Below are 17,500 nucleotides of genomic sequence, written 5' to 3'. Positions count from 1 at the left end.
AAAATATATCTCAAAACTTATTTTGTGACCCAAACTGTATTTAATTTATAATCATTTGAAATTGTAGCTCCAAATTTTTTTTTGTCCTTTTAATACTTAGCAAATTTTCATATTTATGTTTTCTTCAGATCAGTGTTGTGATTTTTAACATTTCAGGATTTTTAAATATGATAAATATAGTCAGCAGCTCATCCTGAATAATAACTAATACAACAAAAGGAATCTCCTGCTCGGGTGAAAGTGTAGAACTGGAGAACAGCATAAAATAGTAATTTTGATTTACAGATCTTCTGTTCCTCTCTGTGCCTTGCTTTCTTGATTTAACTGTAAATATAATATCTATAAGAAAGGAGCAATCGGCAACAACAAGAATAGTGTACCTGTTGTACATATTTACACTTGTTATTTATGATAATCAGTGTAAATGAGTTGCATATTAATTTTATATGCCATCTTATATCCACTTGTCCCTGAGGACAGAATGAATAAAGTATGAGACGTGTGCTGACATCACCTGGTAACATCAGAGATATACACAGTGACTCCTCAGACTGTTTGCACACTTCATTCTGCTGTAGATTAAATATTAAAGTGACAAAGTTGACATTTTGCACATTAATCTAAACTCACGCAGCACGTGTTCTCTCTGAAGACCTACACACCAGGGTTTGAATTTTAATAAATTTTAATAAATTAATAAATAAATAATTTTAAAGAAAATAATAAAAATCTTTGTCACATTGTTTGTCACAATGGCAATTTGATCTATTGAGTCTAAAAGCATCAAGTGTGCAAAGAGTCTGAATACTTCCTGAAGGCACACTGACACGCATCACAAGCAGCCAATGGAAACAAAGGAGACAGACAGTTCACACACAGCGAGCCAATCGAGTGAGTGAGTGAGTGAGGATGAAACAAAACAAGAAGCGGTTCTCACATGCTCTCATTGGGTGAGATACTGTCATTCAGATATGAGCCGTTACGATTCTCCATTTCTGCTAACCTGCGGAGGGGGAAGAAACAGAGCAGTCAGTCGCACAACCACACGGAGATCTCCGTTTCCACAGAGCGAGCGGTGGAAGATGAGAGGAAACTGAGGCCGGGCGTCTCCATGGTGAATTTGATGAAGCACACGACGGACTTTCTTTCTGTCGGACCGTTGGAGTTCCTCCGTGTTTGGTTTGTACCGTTTATCACTTCATCCTCGACAGATGAAATGATGGAGTGTTTCTGCCACTTCACCTTTATCTTCGATGTGCTACAAACTCAGTACGAAGCCTCGAACACGTTGGTTCATATCACCAATTTAAAAAAGAGGTGACTGGAAAAACATTTACTGACCAAATTGGTTTTCAATTTTTCTTATGACTCCCTTTTTTTGACCGTGAGTTACAGTCGCCGCTGGCTGAATGTTCAGGTGCGTACAGTACAGTACAGTACAGTGCAGTGTCAGGGGTCGTCTGAATGGACAGACACTGGTTTCTTTCAAAGAAATAACTGTAGTAATGGAGACATTTGAAGGACAAATCATATTTACTTTCAGGCTTGAGTTTGGGACCAGACGACTTCCTGGTTTGTTCCCAAAAATATAACATTCAACACTCACAATTCCTATAATAATTATAATAATACACTTGTTTATCATCGTTAACTAACCTAGTATAAAAAGAACTTCCCGTGCGTCAACATGGATTGATCCGTATGTTTGTCAATCAATCAATATGTCGTGGTGAAGCATCACAAAATGATCTCATATTGATTTAGCTGCTTCAGCTCATTGAAAAGACATTTGTTTGCGTCTCGTTTCACTTGTTATTGAACAACTACACGCGTTACTGAATAATTCAAGTCATTCATTTATCGACTACAAGGCGACACGAGGGGGAAGCCACGTTTAATAATGCATGTTCGCTCCAGAGTTGGACAAACCATCAATAAGATCAATAATTCACAATCAATCTTACATCTTGTGGAGTGTGTAACTGTCCGGGTCTTGACAGATTTCGAATTGTTCTGTGCTCGCCAAAGATTTTGAAATATGAGATTATTTATTATATTGTTTATAGAATGAACAGACTTATTTCAAGATTTCTTGCCAAGTGAAATCATCTTGCTGCACAGACAGATCATTTAACCTTAATTAATCACATTCTATTTTAGCTATTTTTTTTGCAGTGTACTAAATGCTTCACTAATAAGAGACTAATATAATGGTCGAGATCTATTAAATAGATAAATCTCAGAACCTGGGGAGCAGCTCAAAATATGTTTTTGGAATATGAGTTAACCAATAACCCTGCAAAAAAAGAAAAATCTGTTAAAGAAACCAGAGTGTGGCCATTAAGACGACCTCAGAGATCCATGGTGATAAAAGACGTGAGCAGATGCACGACTTCGCTCCTGCTGGGTTTAGAGATTGTGGACTTTGTCAGCAGTAAAATAAAAAACAGAAGAAGCAGCTTCAGCAGACGGACGGTGGGGAGATGACATCGCAGCCGTCGGCCTCCGCAAAGCTTCGTTACGGTACGTGTTGGCCCTGCCGCCTCCCTCCCCTGCTGGACGCTCTCTGGAATCCGCCTGATCGAGAGGCTGAGAGCGCACGGCCGGAGGGAGGAGCGTGACTCAGCGTGTGTGTGTCCGTCAGCGTGTGTGTGTGTGTGTGTGTGTGTCGTAGCCCGAGGCAGCGCTGAGTGGTGTCAGCCTCTCTCTGGCGGGGATCAAACTCTCGGCCTGAGGCTCCAACCTCACGCCCGCCCCACGGAGGAACGCAAACGGAGTCCGGCCGACTGATTCGACGAGCGATTGATCAGCGGCTGATGGACCGCTGGAGTAATTGATCCGACTGCTTCTTGTCCCTCAGCGGCGGTTTGTTCGGGAGCAGTTAGGAGTTAGAATCACTGCAACACTGGAGGAACACGGGAACGTTTTGGTGAATAAGTCAGTTCACGGATGACACGAGCGTCAATCCAGATGAATTAGCACATGTACAGTATCTTATGGACGCTCGCTGCAGAACGCTTATTCACCAAAGAGTCAACACACCACTTCATCATGTCTCTACTTGATGCTAAGGGATATCTTGACATTTCAGTTCGGCCCGAGTTTCATTCATCAGCCGACAGAACAGAATCATTTGGGCTCAGTCGGCTGCTGTAACTTTTACAGGTAGTTAAATGTCGTTTGTCAAGGTATCCCGTTCTCCATCTTCACAGAGGCAACACTCGTGCAACAGCTTCTTTCAAAGCGTCGACATACACAGTCAGGAATATTGATTTGGAATGAGCCGTTTTAAGATGTTAAAAAGGAAAATCCAGAAAGTTGTACTGGGACTAGATGTGCAAGTTGTTCACATTCGTACTGACATAAATCTGCCTTTACATTAAAGCATACGCCAACAAGACGAGCAATATATTGTACTGACTGTATGTGACAGATGCCTGAAAGGTTGCTCACATCATCAGAGTTAACATCTCATAAGAAACTCAGTCGGTTGCGAACAGGAGGAAACAAACCGTCCGTCTGTCACTGACACTGACTCAGTCTGTCGTGGAGGTCAAATCACCTCTGATCTGATCTCCACAACCTCAACGCTCTTACACCATCAACGGTTTCATATCTCGAGCGTGATGATCACGAGAACGTCGACCGAACGGCGAATTTTGTCGGCGCAGAATTAGGGCAACCGACCCCCCGGGAGTTAACGGCAGCGTGAACACGGTGGCGTCACCGGGGGAGGAGACCAGGAAGTGTGTCTGAGTCCCAAAGTCATTATTCCAGATCACATCAATCACGACGCGGCTGGTGTCTGGTGTCTGGGAGCGCTCTCTGGAGGAACCGCTGCCTGAGACGCTGCCGGGCACGAGGACGGCGGCGGCGAAGTCAAGTAAGTAAGAGCGTCCTGCTCGCAACACAGTGACAGGTAGGAGTGTTACCGGCTGGCGTAGTGCTCGATCCGAGTGTGTGTGTCGTCATGTGAGAGCTGAGGGGACGATCCGGGCCTGTGGGAGAGAGAGAGGCGAGAAAAGAAGAGGTAGAGCTCATGAACACAACCAGGAGAGACTCGGATGAGCCACAGGGGAAAGACTTTGTAAATAAACTCCTTGGCCTGGAATACGATTGGCTTCGCAATACAGTCACCACTTCCTGCACAGTTTCAGTCCTTGAGAAATGAAGATTTGACTCTTTTAACAACACTAAATATAAACTTCCCTTTACAAGGACGCGTCGACATTCTGAGTTCTTTTCTGTCAGAAACTCAAACACAAGCGATTTTGCCTCAACGTGAAGGTGAAGGGACAAATTCAGAGAAGAATCCCTGTATATTAAAATGATATTTCTCATCGCACAAAGTGTGAGACGTAAACCCTCAAACCAAATGTGTGTGTTCGTGTGTGTGTGTGTGTCTGTGTCTGTGTGTGTGTGTGTGTGTGTGTGTGTGTGTGTGTGTGTGTGTGTGTGTGTGTGTGTGTGTCTGTGTGTGTGTGTCGGGTACTCACGCATGGTCAACAGGCCAGAAGTTGATCAGAGTGACGGGACTGCAAGACAAGAAAAAGGTGGAAACTGATGACACAGGAAGTGGAAGGACACTGCACAGCAAGGCATGATGGGAGTTGCAGTGTCGAGAGGGGTGAAATATAAGCATGGTTACACTCACACACACACGATATAGAAGTGTTTGTTATTCATATTGCAGAGTTACTGTACTTCAGATGTTCAGATTCCCACATCTGTTCCGCAGCTCTAAACGCTCAGAGGAGACATTCAAGTGCCAACATGTCCATTATTATTGATTTCATTTCTTCTTCTTATCAATGATTGATCTTGAGCCAACAGCAGCATTAAAGGTTCAAATAAATATTCATGGCAGAGGTCGATACCATCATAACTCATCACAGATACAGTACTAAGTTTATAGAGGATGTCAGCAGTTAGGGAAGAAAAAGGAGTTGGCCGGTCGGTCAGGAATTCCTTCCAGAAGGATTCCAGGGACGGTCGAGTTATTTCACCGGAGGATTACAAGACAAGCACGAACTGGAAGCAGGTGGACAAACGTAAGCTCCTACTTCAATTTATCCAAGAAGCTAAAAGATTTTCAGTTTCATGGCATTTGTTGCATCTGTGATTTAGTATTTGATCTTGTGGGTGTGGTTTCCACATGAGCCATGACTGAATCTGCCTTTATGTATTTTGTATTTATGTTGTGTGAAATTAGATAAACTAAACTCAGTCGATTAACTTTAGGTTTTTTGTATCATCCCTCATTAACACTTAGAGTTGAGGCTGAGTAAATCCCCCAGTGACCCCTCTGACCTTCACTGTTATTACATTTCAAAAAGAGAGAATTTGACCTTTTGAGAAATGTGATAATTTCCTATATTTCCAAGACTTTTGCTGCGAATATTTTGAGGCAATGACTCCGGCCAAGAAATCGTCTCTCGCATCACCTCAGGTAGAACTTTTCATTTCAGCAGATCAAAGGTCCCGTGTGCAGGATTTACAAGGATCCATCGGCAGAAATTCAATCTAATATTCATAGTTATGTTTTCATTAGTGTATAATCTCTGTTATTGTGTGTGTGTGTGTGAGACCCACGTCTCCATGTTGTCTCCCTCCAGGATGGTCTGGACTGGCAGGTAGCCCATGCGCGGGTGTTTGGCGAAGTAGCGCTTGGTCCTGAACTTGTTCTTCAGCACCTTGGCGAAGTCCCGGACGTCCTCGCCCGACGTCGTCTGCAGAGACACACACACACACACACACACCCTGAAGGCCCTGTTCACTTTGTGCACCGTCAAGTCCAGTGGGGTGGAGTTAACGGCCTCATTGTAAGAAACGAGCGTGTCGTTGCATTTACAAGACAGAGGGAACAGATTTATGACTCTGGCCCTTTTCTTTACTACAAGGGAGAAGCTCTTAAAGGGATTTTCCCATCTGCCTCATCTGGATATGTACATCTCAGTCCGTAGGTTTATTAGCTTCCATTTCCAAAATTGAGGAAGAAAATGACTTGACCGTAAAATTCACACCCTCACAGTTTACATTTACACGCTGCAGAGCAGGAATCTGATGAAAACACTCATACCGGAGTGCAGTACTCCACCATGGGGTACTGCATCTTGTGGCCCTTGGCAACGCGACCGGAGAAGAAGCAGCTTTGGCAAATGTCATAGTTGAAATGTTTGAGACTGCGATATCTGTGGAGAGAAGGAAGAAGAAGAAGATGGAGTTGAGTAAAGAGACGAGGAGGGAGGGGAAGTGTAAATAAAGACCAGAGTGTTTGGAGAAAGAGGAGGATTGTGGAGGGAAATTTATGGCTGTTTTCTCCAGGGTGGGAGGAGCAGTTCAAATTCTTTCGGCCTGGTACGTAAATGAGAAATTGACTCTTTGGCTCTGAGACTCTATCAGATTTATCTTGTCGTGAAGGGGCCCAGCAGCCTCCTCCCACACCCATCAGGCCCACCAGCACCCGGGTTCCCCCAGCATGTGACGGGACGAGACGGCGGTTCTGTCCTCGCAATCACGTCGTGAGTCATTCATATGTCCCAGTGTGTCGCAGGCGATGAAAAGGTTTTACAGGCCTCCTCACAGCTGGAGCTCGACTCTGGCGATGGGAGAGCGATCGCATTTATCAAGTAGGCGAAGTTAATGTGTTTTTTACTGGGATTTCGACACAAGACAAAACGATTTCGGGTCTTGTAAGTTAGGCACACGCTCGTAATGAGCGTAATGAGAAATGTTCTTTCTCGTGAAAGAACATTTTTCCGTTTACTCAGTCTGAGGGCGTTTTCACACTTGAACATCCGAACCACCGCTCGAGTGAAGAAGTGAGATCCGATCAGGAGTTCCGATCTCCACACCAGGTCTCTACCTGAATCCGATGATGGGACACTCCTTGCAGATGTTGCACTTGGCCTGATGCTTGGCGGTCTCGGCGGCGGCCACGCGGTGCAGGACGGGCAGCCACACCATGGACTGGGGCTCCAGGCGCATCCAGTCCAGGAACATGGCCGCCTCCAGCTCCGGCTTGTTGTTGGCCTGAGAACACAAGAGTTACACGAACACGGTAAGTGAAAGTTGACTTTGACTCATCTGTAAGAAGGGCCACATTTGACTCTACTCTACTTATTCTGCATCTGTGCTCTGCTCAACAGATTCCATAATCCCAACGAGTAGGCGTTTGCTTTGATACGCCCACAGAGGAGTTCAGTTCACTTTAATCCCGCGCTCGCTGTCCCGCTGCCCCAGATTCTCACTACGGCAAGAACAAACGCACTATTGTCTCCCGTTTTAACACTAGCAGAAAAAAATATTAGCTTCATGCTTCACTTTCCCATCTCTCTCACATGGTGTGTGTGTATGTGTGTGTGAGGGTGTGTACATGTGTGTTTGTGTAGTGAAATACCGAACTTGTGGGGGCGTTGAGAGGTTTGTTTATGCTTCCTAATCCCAGTAAATTAGAACAAAAGCTTTCTGTCTGTGACGGGCGTCTGCACCATCATTTATATATTGTATGTACTATATTGTGATGATTGTTTTTGAGCCACGTCTCCGCAGCCGTGACAGATGATTTGTTTGTCTCCCACAGTGTTTCACTGTCAAACACTTTATCCATGTTTCGTCCTTTTCTTCATCTCCAGCTCCGCTCTTAGTGACGGTCCAGTTTCTTCCTGTCAATAAACCTGATTTAGTCTGAAGTAAACAAACACTCTGCTCGGTGCGGGAATCTGTGGAGGCCCGCAGGCATTAGTGGGAACAGACCTCTGTGCAAGTGCAGCATACGACGGTGTTGTGTACGTTCATTATTTTCTTTCCATGTCAAGAGTGAGAAATAAGTGAGAGTGAGTGTTTGTGTTTGCGACGCACAAACTGGAAGCAGCTGCGGACGGACGGCTCGATGTTGGAGCCGCCGAAGGAGGCGACCTCGCCGAGCTGCCGGGGGATCTGGATGGAGTCGTGCAGGAGGAGGCCCAGGCGCCGCTGGTCACAGAACCCGGTGGCGCTGGCGACCTGTCGGAACAAGACTGGAGGAGGGAGGGAGGAACGGACGGAGAGACACGTGGCACATGGCGAGTTACGGATGAGGCAAACATTTTATAAGAATGGTCGGAACAAGAGAAAAGTGAGGACTCACATCTGTATTTATCCTCCAGATGAGCCTTGCAGAGGGAGACCACTCCAGTTTTGAACGACAGAGTCCGGATCTTTCCGGTGCGACCACTAAACACACCACAAATAAACGTGTTACACCTCACTGGCATAATGGAAAATCTTCTCTGTGTGTGTGAGTGTGTGTGTGTACTGTACGTACGTGTCGTAGACGTTGAGCAGCCAGTTGAGGCACATGTCGACGCACAGCGGGACACTGACGAGGTGCGAGTGGCTCTGCTCCAGCCGCTGGTACAGGCTGGTCAGACACGTGACGAGCTGCGAGATGTCCAGCAGCTGCTCGTTCTGCTTCAGGCCGTGCTGGTCGAACACCTCGCACGCCACCGGCATGCTCAGCAGGTCCACTGCACGCACACACACGCACACACGCACACACGCACACACGCACACACGCACACACACACACACACACACACACACACACAACCAGAGCAGGGGGGCGGTTAGTTCTCAGAAGACACACACTCATCTGAGGAGAGAGGGCCGAGTGTCCTTCAACGAGACGGAGCACTCGGGTGTTCCAAGTGTCCTCGAGCTCCTCGCTGCTGCTCAAGGACACAGGGAAGGAGGAGTCTTCCCTCAAGGGATCCAAAGAACATCACATTGGTCATCGTACATTATGTTCACGTGAGGACAGAGGAAGACGAGGGGAGTGTGTGGAAGCAAATGAATCTCGAAATCTGACTTCACACAAATAATCTACAAACGAGCAGATCAAACTTCACCCGACGTGATGACGTTCATTTTACAAGACAATGCTTTTCTGCTTTTGAATGTTGATTTTCTCTTTGCGAGTTTTCTGTCGGGTACATTTTGTAACAACCTTCGCTAAACTGTAAACTTGGCGCACAAGCTGGTTCCCGTTTCCTCATCCGAGGAAACACACACACGATGAGAGGAGGAGAAAGAAGGAGGGATGACAAAGACAGAAATGGCCACCAAGTGTTACGAAAACAAATTCAACCGCCGCGCTGCCTTCGTCAGGGTGAACCACCAAACCTGTTCCGTTGTATTTTTAGAAAGTCCAACACGCAGCCAGCTACATACGCCTTCAAACACATCACACACATAACAGCTCGTAGGCGGCCGCGCTCTCCACAGATCCACCGGCGAGAGACGAGAGGATGAGTAAACACACACACACACACACACACACACACACACACACACACACACACACACACACACACACACACACACACACACACACACACACACACACACACACACACACACACACACACAGGATGGACGAAAATGAAGAGGGAAGTGGATGGAGAAGGAGACGGGGAGATGGAGGAGAAGAAAGAACAAGGGAGTGTAGGAGTGCTTGTTAGGAACACCTATACTGTGACGCAATTATCCAATCAGCCAATCACGTGGCAGCGATGGAACATTCTGCTGAGGCTGCAGATGGTCGGTTCTGGCATCAACAGCGTGAATCCGTGACTCAACCTGTTGTGACCGCTCCAGGCTGCTGGTGTTAAAGGTGCAGGGAATGTGTTTGTGCTCCCTAAATACCAAATCAATCACGGCTCCGAAAGCCGGAGTCGATCTGAGACCATGTTCATCCCTTCATGGCGACGGTTGACAGTCTACTGCCAGTGTCATGGAGAACCGAGGGAGGGAGGTATGGTGGAGTGTACTTACAGCAGAGAGCCTTCTGCAGGCGCCTGAGCTTCATGGCCGTCCGGTAGGCGGAGAACCGAACATTGTTCAGGTCCGCTGAAGAAGAAAAACACAACAACAGTTAGAGACGACGAGGAAGGAGACGGAGGAGTCTCTAATCCTCGACTGGTGATGCCGTGTCACAACACTTCATCTCTCACCCAGAGACTGGTAGAGCTCGGCCATCTTGGGATGGTCCCAGCATGTTGTCTGGGTCTGGTGGCTGGAAGGAGACAAGAGAGACAGAGAGGTCCGACGATGAGTTGAAGGCTGAGGCTACATCCATAAAATATAGACATTTTCATTTTTACTAATAAAACGATCTCCGTCCGCACGAGAGCTTCGCCTCCATATAAGTAATAATCCCCGTCCACACTGAAAACACATCACGTGAAAATATGTATGACATGTTCATGGTTTGCATGGAAGCATGTGCAGCAAAACAAAACCGCCTCATGCCAGTGATTGTGTCCCAAAGATAGAAAGTCCTTCTGCGTAAAACACTTGAATGAATCTCCGCCGCTTCACACACACACACACACACACACACACACACACACACACACACACACACCATGCTGCCAGCATCGCAGCGGCAGAGAAGTGAAAGAGGCAGAAAAGAGAGATGGATGGATGCTGTGTCATTTTCCCCTCGCACATTCTCTCCTTGTAACTGCTGCTCGCCACTCACCGGACTCCACTGTGTCTTTGTGTGTGTGTGTGTGTGTGTGTGTGTGTTTTCTCATGTACCAGAATAAATGATGTTGACATTTAAAGAATCTATGCTTCTCGGTCCAGGTTCTTAAAAAACCCGTTCCCTCCATCTGTTCTTTGTGAATCGCGTGTCGTGCGCTCGTCTGCTCGTGGGGACGAAGGAAATCAACCGAGTCCTTGGTGACGTGTGCGATCGCCCAGAGGAGGCACGTCCGAACGACACATTTCCAAAGGACACAGAAACAAGGTGAGGCTGTCGCAGGAAACGAGAGGCCTTAAGAATCCAGACGATGACGAACATTACATCAAGCGACAAGACGTCTGTAGAAACAACCAGTGGAGTCGCCCCCTGCTGGTCGGGACCGAGAATACAGGCTTCAGGCACTTCACTGATTTTAATAATCACTATTTACAGCCTGAGAGCATTTGACTGACAGAATAAGGTTTTCAAGGTCAAATGTGTTTAAAAGGCATTTCATACTTTTCAGTATTTGAGTTCATAACTAGGTATTAAAAGCTGCTCGCGGGATTCAAACCTCTCCGTCCCCAATTGGCTTCCATACTGTGCCAACACATCTGCTGTAGTTGGAAGACGTGTTGACATTTTTAAGAGATTTTTTCCTGTTTTGGCATCGCACAAAATAAACAACTACACTAAAAGTGAGAGGTTTTCCAGGGTCGCGTTACTAGAACTGTGTTTCTGTCGATAAGGTGAATACTCACTCTCTTTACCGTACATGTGGTGCCAGCGCTCGCTGCGGTTGTTCACAAGCCAACTCGCACCATATGTCGCCGTCACGTTAAGCGTCGTGATCTGAGCTCTAATTTGCATTTGGTGGAATCCGCAGCAGCCGCTGAGTCGAACAACGCCGTCGAGAAATCATTAGAACTCGACTCATGTTAAAGAACTCATGACGTGGCTGTAAAGCAGGGAGCTGCTCATTAGTTCCACTTCGCCGCCGTGGAAATAATCACTGAACGGACATGACAAGAAAATCCTGACGGCTGATTCCAGCAACTAACGTCAGAAATCTTCTCCGCCACAATAAACATGGTCATGAAGACGGACGCTGCAGTCACAGATGGTAATGTGGCAGCTGCCGGCTTCCACACCAAGATGATTGAAGCCACGCGTCCTGCCAGAATATCTATCTAATATATATGAGAAATGGTCTCCGGTGCCGTCCGCTCGACGTGTCAGATGGTTCATAAATAGACATTTGGCTCCTGGAGACTGGAGTGACTCCTCTTTCCAGAGCACCCGCGTCAACCTGCACGTCTGTGACGCTCCTCGTCATTAACTTAAATATAGGACAGTTAAATTGCCCGCGCGGTGCCGGAGCATCAGACGGTTGGAGCCGCTTAGTAGCCGACGAGGAACCACATGAGCGGGAGAAAAGACGAGCGGGTTGCAGATTCCAAGCTGGAAGCCGGTGAGCACTCCTTCAGTTCCGGTGTGAGAGATACAGAGGTCGAACTGCTGCAGGTCGCGGGCGTCGCTCGGTTTACTGTCGTGCACCTGCAGGTCACCTTTCCCTGAAAAGCTCACAAATAATAAGAATAATCCATATGCTGGCTTCTCCCCTCCCTCCCACTCCACATCATGAGGAGAAGGGTCCCGCGGTGAAGAGCCACTTAAAAGATCTTCTGAGCTCGGGCGTCTGTGCAAACAGCGGCTCGGTCCCTCGTCGGACCGACGCGTCTGAGGAGCGAGCGGCATCAAGCGCCAGGCTGCGTCGTCGTGGCTCGTCGACGGGCAGCAGGCGTCGGCCTCGATGGTCCGATGGTTCAATTCTGACAGGACTGTCCTGGAGCAAGGCAGCAGTTATTAATGACGCGGGATGACGCAGGATCAATGGATGGGTTACATAACAGAACAAACCTCACGGTGAGAAAACGCAGAATCCATTTAACTGTGCTTGTGAAAGGTTACTTATTGACCGAGAGCGAGTTAAATGGTAACTGGTGGGTCTGGTCAAACCTGGTCAAAGTAACTTCCTGTTACAGCGAGGAGTCCTTAAGGGGAGGGGGAGTGTAAGTGTTCAAATTCATGCAATATCACCGTGTTTTATGAGAAGGATTTTACTCCACGAGGCACAGACGTCGCCGCCTCCGACTACATTTCCGGCAGGACATGTTCGTGGCCCAATCAGCGACAACTACAGCCAATCAGAGACCAGGACTGGGTGAGATAAAACCTGTGGCGACTCACGTCACGAGTCGTGTGGTGTGAACTGCAGACTGACTCTGAACTTAAACTCATCTAGTTCCTCTTCCAGTGTCAAGAGGTTGAGGCTCCGGGGCTTTAATATCTGATCACAGGGAGAAAAGAAGCAAACCGCTCTGCAGCTTCATCGTGCTCAGCTGCTCCGCTGGAAACGGATGGAGTTAGTTCTTGAAGATGAACCTCTGATACTGAAAACTCTGATTATTTCTCAAGGCTCGTTCCCCCCACGCCCGCAAGACATCGCTCCGAGGAGAATAACTTCGAGCCGCATTGGACTGCAGTGATTCTTTGACAAACAATAACACACACACACACACACACACACACACACACACACACACACACACAGTTAACAGGCAGCCGAACAGCTCGTTGCGGCGCTGACAGATAGACGTTTTAAATAATGGATTCCCACGAGGCACGAGTGTCACTTCTCGCTGCAGTCGATTACGTCTCGGATGGATGATTAACGGTGGTTTTATGGGACGACGGCGACGTCTTCCTCCGCCTATCACGGCGAGCGGGACCCGGCAGGATCTTTCTCCTGCGTCTGAATGGGCCCAGACAATGGCCTTCAGAGACGTGAAGAGGAGGAGGAACGAGGCGCGAGGCTTTATTCATCAGCGGGTTATTAGACGACGCGGTTTCGTGAAAGAGAATCCAAAAGTAGGATTCATCGCACGGAGCTGAACGACAGCTAATGACGACTTGGTTTTCCTTTGGTTCGTCTCACACTACGATACTTCACAATTTTAGAAACAGGACTTTTTACAGATTTATTTCTATTTTCTGACTTTTTTGGGGGAGAAAGGGCGCGGTCATATTTCCAGAAACAGCTGATCACTGTAGATTTGATTCGACCGTTATTGGAGGAAACAATGCTTTTGTTTGGGAACAGTCTTCAGCTGCAGGTTTGTCCACCAGCATCGAGAGAACTGTGTAGTACAACTGTGTAGTACAACTGTGTAGTACAGCTGTGTAGTACAACTGTGTAGTAGTACAACTGTGTAGTACAACTGTGTAGTACAGCTGTGTAGTACAACTGTGTAGTACAACTGTGTAGTAGTACAACTGTGTAGTACAACTGTGTAGTACAACTGTGTAGTACAGCTGTGTAGTACAGCTGTGTAGTACAACTGTGTAGTACAGCTGTGTAGTACAACTGTGTAGTACAGCTGTGTAGTACAACTGTGTAGTACAACTGTGTAGTACAACTGTGTAGTACAGCTGTGTAGTACAGCTGTGTAGTAGTACAGCTGTGTAGTACAACTGTGTAGTACAACTGTGTAGTAGTACAACTGTGTAGTACAACTGTGTAGTACAACTGTGTAGTACAACTGTGTAGTACAGCTGTGTAGTACAACTGTGTAGTACAGCTGTGTAGTACAACTGTGTAGTACAACTGTGTAGTACAACTGTGTAGTACAGCTGTGTAGTACAGCTGTGTAGTAGTACAGCTGTGTAGTACAGCTGTGTGGTACAACTGGTTATTAGACGACGCGGTTTCGTGAAAGAGAATCCAAAAGTAGGATTCATCGCACGGAGCTGAACGACAGCTAATGACGACTTGGTTTTCCTTTGGTTCGTCTCACACTACGATACTTCACAATTTTAGAAACAGGACTTTTTACAGATTTATTTCTATTTTCTGACTTTTTTGGGGGAGAAAGGGCGCGGTCATATTTCCAGAAACAGCTGATCACTGTAGATTTGATTCGACCGTTATTGGAGGAAACAATGCTTTTGTTTGGGAACAGTCTTCAGCTGCAGGTTTGTCCACCAGCATCGAGAGAACTGTGTAGTACAACTGTGTAGTACAACTGTGTAGTACAGCTGTGTAGTACAACTGTGTAGTACAGCTGTGTAGTACAACTGTGTAGTACAACTGTGTAGTACAGCTGTATAGTACAACTGTGTAGTACAACTGTGTAGTACAGCTGTGTAGTACAACTGTGTAGTACAACTGTGTAGTACAGCTGTATAGTACAGCTGTGTAGTACAACTGTGTAGTACAACTGTGTAGTACAGCTGTATAGTACAACTGTGTAGTAGTACAACTGTGTAGTACAACTGTGTAGTACAACTGTGTAGTACAACTGTGTAGTACAGCTGTGTAGTACAACTGTGTAGTACAGCTGTGTAGTACAACTGTGTAGTACAACTGTGTAGTACAACTGTGTAGTACAACTGTGTAGTACAGCTGTGTAGTACAGCTGTGTAGTACAACTGTGTAGTAGTACAACTGTGTAGTACAACTGTGTAGTACAGCTGTGTAGTACAACTGTGTAGTACAACTGTGTAGTACAGCTGTATAGTACAACTGTGTAGTACAACTGTATAGTACAACTGTATAGTACAGCTGTGTAGTACAGCTGTGTAGTACAACTGTGTAGTACAACTGTGTAGTACAACTGTGTAGTACAACTGTGTAGTACAGCTGTGTAGTACAACTGTGTAGTACAACTGTGTAGTACAACTGTATAGTACAACTGTATAGTACAGCTGTGTAGTACAGCTGTGTAGTACAACTGTGTAGTAGTACAACTGTGTAGTACAACTGTGTAGTACAACTGTGTAGTACAGCTGTGTAGTACAACTGTGTAGTACAACTGTGTAGTACAGCTGTATAGTACAACTGTGTAGTAGTACAACTGTGTAGTACAACTGTGTAGTACAGCTGTATAGTACAGCTGTGTAGTACAGCTGTGTAGTACAACTGTGTAGTACAACTGTGTAGTACAACTGTGTAGTAGTACAGCTGTGTAGTACAACTGTGTAGTACAACTGTGTAGTACAGCTGTGTAGTACAGCTGTGTAGTACAACTGTGTAGTACAACTGTGTAGTACAACTGTGTAGTAGTACAGCTGTGTAGTACAACTGTGTAGTAGTACAACTGTGTAGTACAACTGTGTAGTACAGCTGTGTAGTACAACTGTGTAGTAGTACAACTGTGTAGTACAACTGTGTAGTAGTACAGCTGTGTAGTACAACTGTGTAGTACAACTGTGTAGTACAACTGTGTAGTAGTACAGCTGTGTAGTACAACTGTGTAGTACAGCTGTGTAGTACAACTGTGTAGTAGTACAACTGTGTAGTACAACTGTGTAGTAGTACAGCTGTGTAGTACAACTGTGTAGTACAGCTGTGTAGTACAACTGTGTAGTAGTACAACTGTGTAGTACAACTGTGTAGTAGTACAACTGTGTAGTACAACTGTGTAGTACAGCTGTGTAGTACAGCTGTGTAGTACAACTGTGTAGTACAACTGTGTAGTACAACTGTGTAGTAGTACAGCTGTGTAGTACAACTGTGTAGTACAGCTGTGTAGTACAACTGTGTAGTAGTACAACTGTGTAGTACAACTGTGTAGTAGTACAACTGTGTAGTACAACTGTGTAGTACAACTGTGTAGTACAGCTGTGTAGTACAACTGTGTAGTACAACTGTGTAGTACAACTGTGTAGTAGTACAGCTGTGTAGTACAACTGTGTAGTACAGCTGTGTAGTACAACTGTGTAGTAGTACAACTGTGTAGTACAACTGTGTAGTACAACTGTGTAGTACAGCTGTATAGTACAACTGTGTAGTAGTACAACTGTGTAGTACAACTGTGTAGTACAGCTGTATAGTACAACTGTGTAGTAGTACAACTGTGTAGTACAGCTGTGTAGTACAACTGTGTAGTACAACTGTGTAGTACAGCTGTGTAGTACAACTGTGTAGTAGTACAACTGTGTAGTACAGCTGTGTAGTACAACTGTGTAGTACAACTGTGTACTACAACTGTGTAGTACAGCTGTGTAGTACAACTGTATAGTACAACTGTGTAGTAGTACAACTGTGTAGTACAGCTGTGTACTACAACTGTGTAGTACAACTGTGTACTACAACTGTGTAGTACAGCTGTGTACTACAACCCTACAGATTCTCCCAAGCTCCGTCACATTGGACTGGAGGCGCCTGCGAACGTTCGTCTTCACGTTTCTCCACAGACGCCCTGTCAGGTTCCAGTCGGGACCAGTCGGGACTTGGTCCGGACACTTCAGCGTCGTCCCGGCTGGGTCGTCACCGTCCCGCTGCTGATCGCGGTGCTCGGCTTCGTGTGTGTTCACCATATCACATCTTGGCGACGGGACGTGCCCTTTGGCAGGTGTTCATGTCTCCACTGTTTGCTGCTCGGTTATATCCAGGGTCGCTTTAATTTGTCAGAACTGATTGAGACGTCGACACCGGAGCAGGTAGAAGGGCCCGTGGCTCCAGCGTCGGGGGAAGTTTCTTCCACGGCTGCATCCGGATGCAGAAGTTAAGCTCCGGGGTTGATAATCATCAACACCGAGTACAAAGACGGAAAACACACGAGGCGGAACAGTCGTGTCTGAGCGTGTCGCCGCCACTATCCTGCATGTGTGTGTGTGTGTGTGTGTTGAGGCTTCTTATCCATCAGCTGTATTTAGTTAGTGTGCACGCATGCTTTGCTCGCTCGCTCACACACACACACACACTCACACCTGCAATCCTGTTGGTGCCAAAAATCTGTACCAACCAGCCTGCATCTTCTGCTCTCATTTCACACACACGCACACACACACACACACACACACACACACACACACACACACACACAGTATTGCTAAATCCTGATCAACAGAGGATCAGGGCCCAAATGACAACTCACACAGACCTTAAAAATAAAATCCAGTTTTAACCATCACATCAAAATCACTGTG

At 46.3% G+C, this 17,500-nt stretch overlaps 1 protein-coding gene and 1 long non-coding RNA gene across 10 annotated transcripts in view; one reads left to right on the top strand and one right to left on the bottom strand.

Moving 5' to 3' along the window:
* Nucleotides 1-17,500, bottom strand: part of dmd (dystrophin) — a 154,378-nt gene that overhangs the window by 4,770 nt on the left and 132,108 nt on the right. For 7 of the 9 annotated variants that reach the window (XM_035626047.2, XM_035626055.2, XM_035626084.2 and 4 more), the window contains 11 exons: nt 9,993-10,054; nt 9,814-9,888; nt 8,306-8,507; nt 8,129-8,214; nt 7,861-8,018; nt 6,866-7,032; nt 6,080-6,191; nt 5,593-5,729; nt 4,497-4,535; nt 3,933-3,998; nt 938-1,003 (listed from right to left, as the gene is read on the bottom strand). In XM_035626047.2, coding sequence (XP_035481940.2) covers nt 938-1,003; nt 3,933-3,998; nt 4,497-4,535; nt 5,593-5,729; nt 6,080-6,191; nt 6,866-7,032; nt 7,861-8,018; nt 8,129-8,214; nt 8,306-8,507; nt 9,814-9,888; nt 9,993-10,054 — 1,170 coding nt within the window. The remainder of the gene's footprint in view (nt 1-937; nt 1,004-3,932; nt 3,999-4,496; nt 4,536-5,592; nt 5,730-6,079; nt 6,192-6,865; nt 7,033-7,860; nt 8,019-8,128; nt 8,215-8,305; nt 8,508-9,813; nt 9,889-9,992; nt 10,055-17,500) is intronic. The other 2 variants (XM_035626075.2, XM_035626109.2) reach the window with 1 other exon arrangement.
* LOC118301135 lies at nt 6,923-8,248 on the top strand. Its single transcript, XR_004790230.2, has 2 exons — nt 6,923-7,060; nt 7,149-8,248. It is a non-coding gene; the product is annotated as an uncharacterized LOC118301135 (long non-coding RNA).

This window comes from Scophthalmus maximus, chromosome 1 (assembly GCF_022379125.1).
Source record: "Scophthalmus maximus strain ysfricsl-2021 chromosome 1, ASM2237912v1, whole genome shotgun sequence".
Taxonomy (NCBI): domain Eukaryota; kingdom Metazoa; phylum Chordata; class Actinopteri; order Pleuronectiformes; family Scophthalmidae; genus Scophthalmus; species Scophthalmus maximus.
Note: the sequence above shows the minus strand (reverse complement) of the source record. Positions and strands in the feature narration are given on the sequence as shown.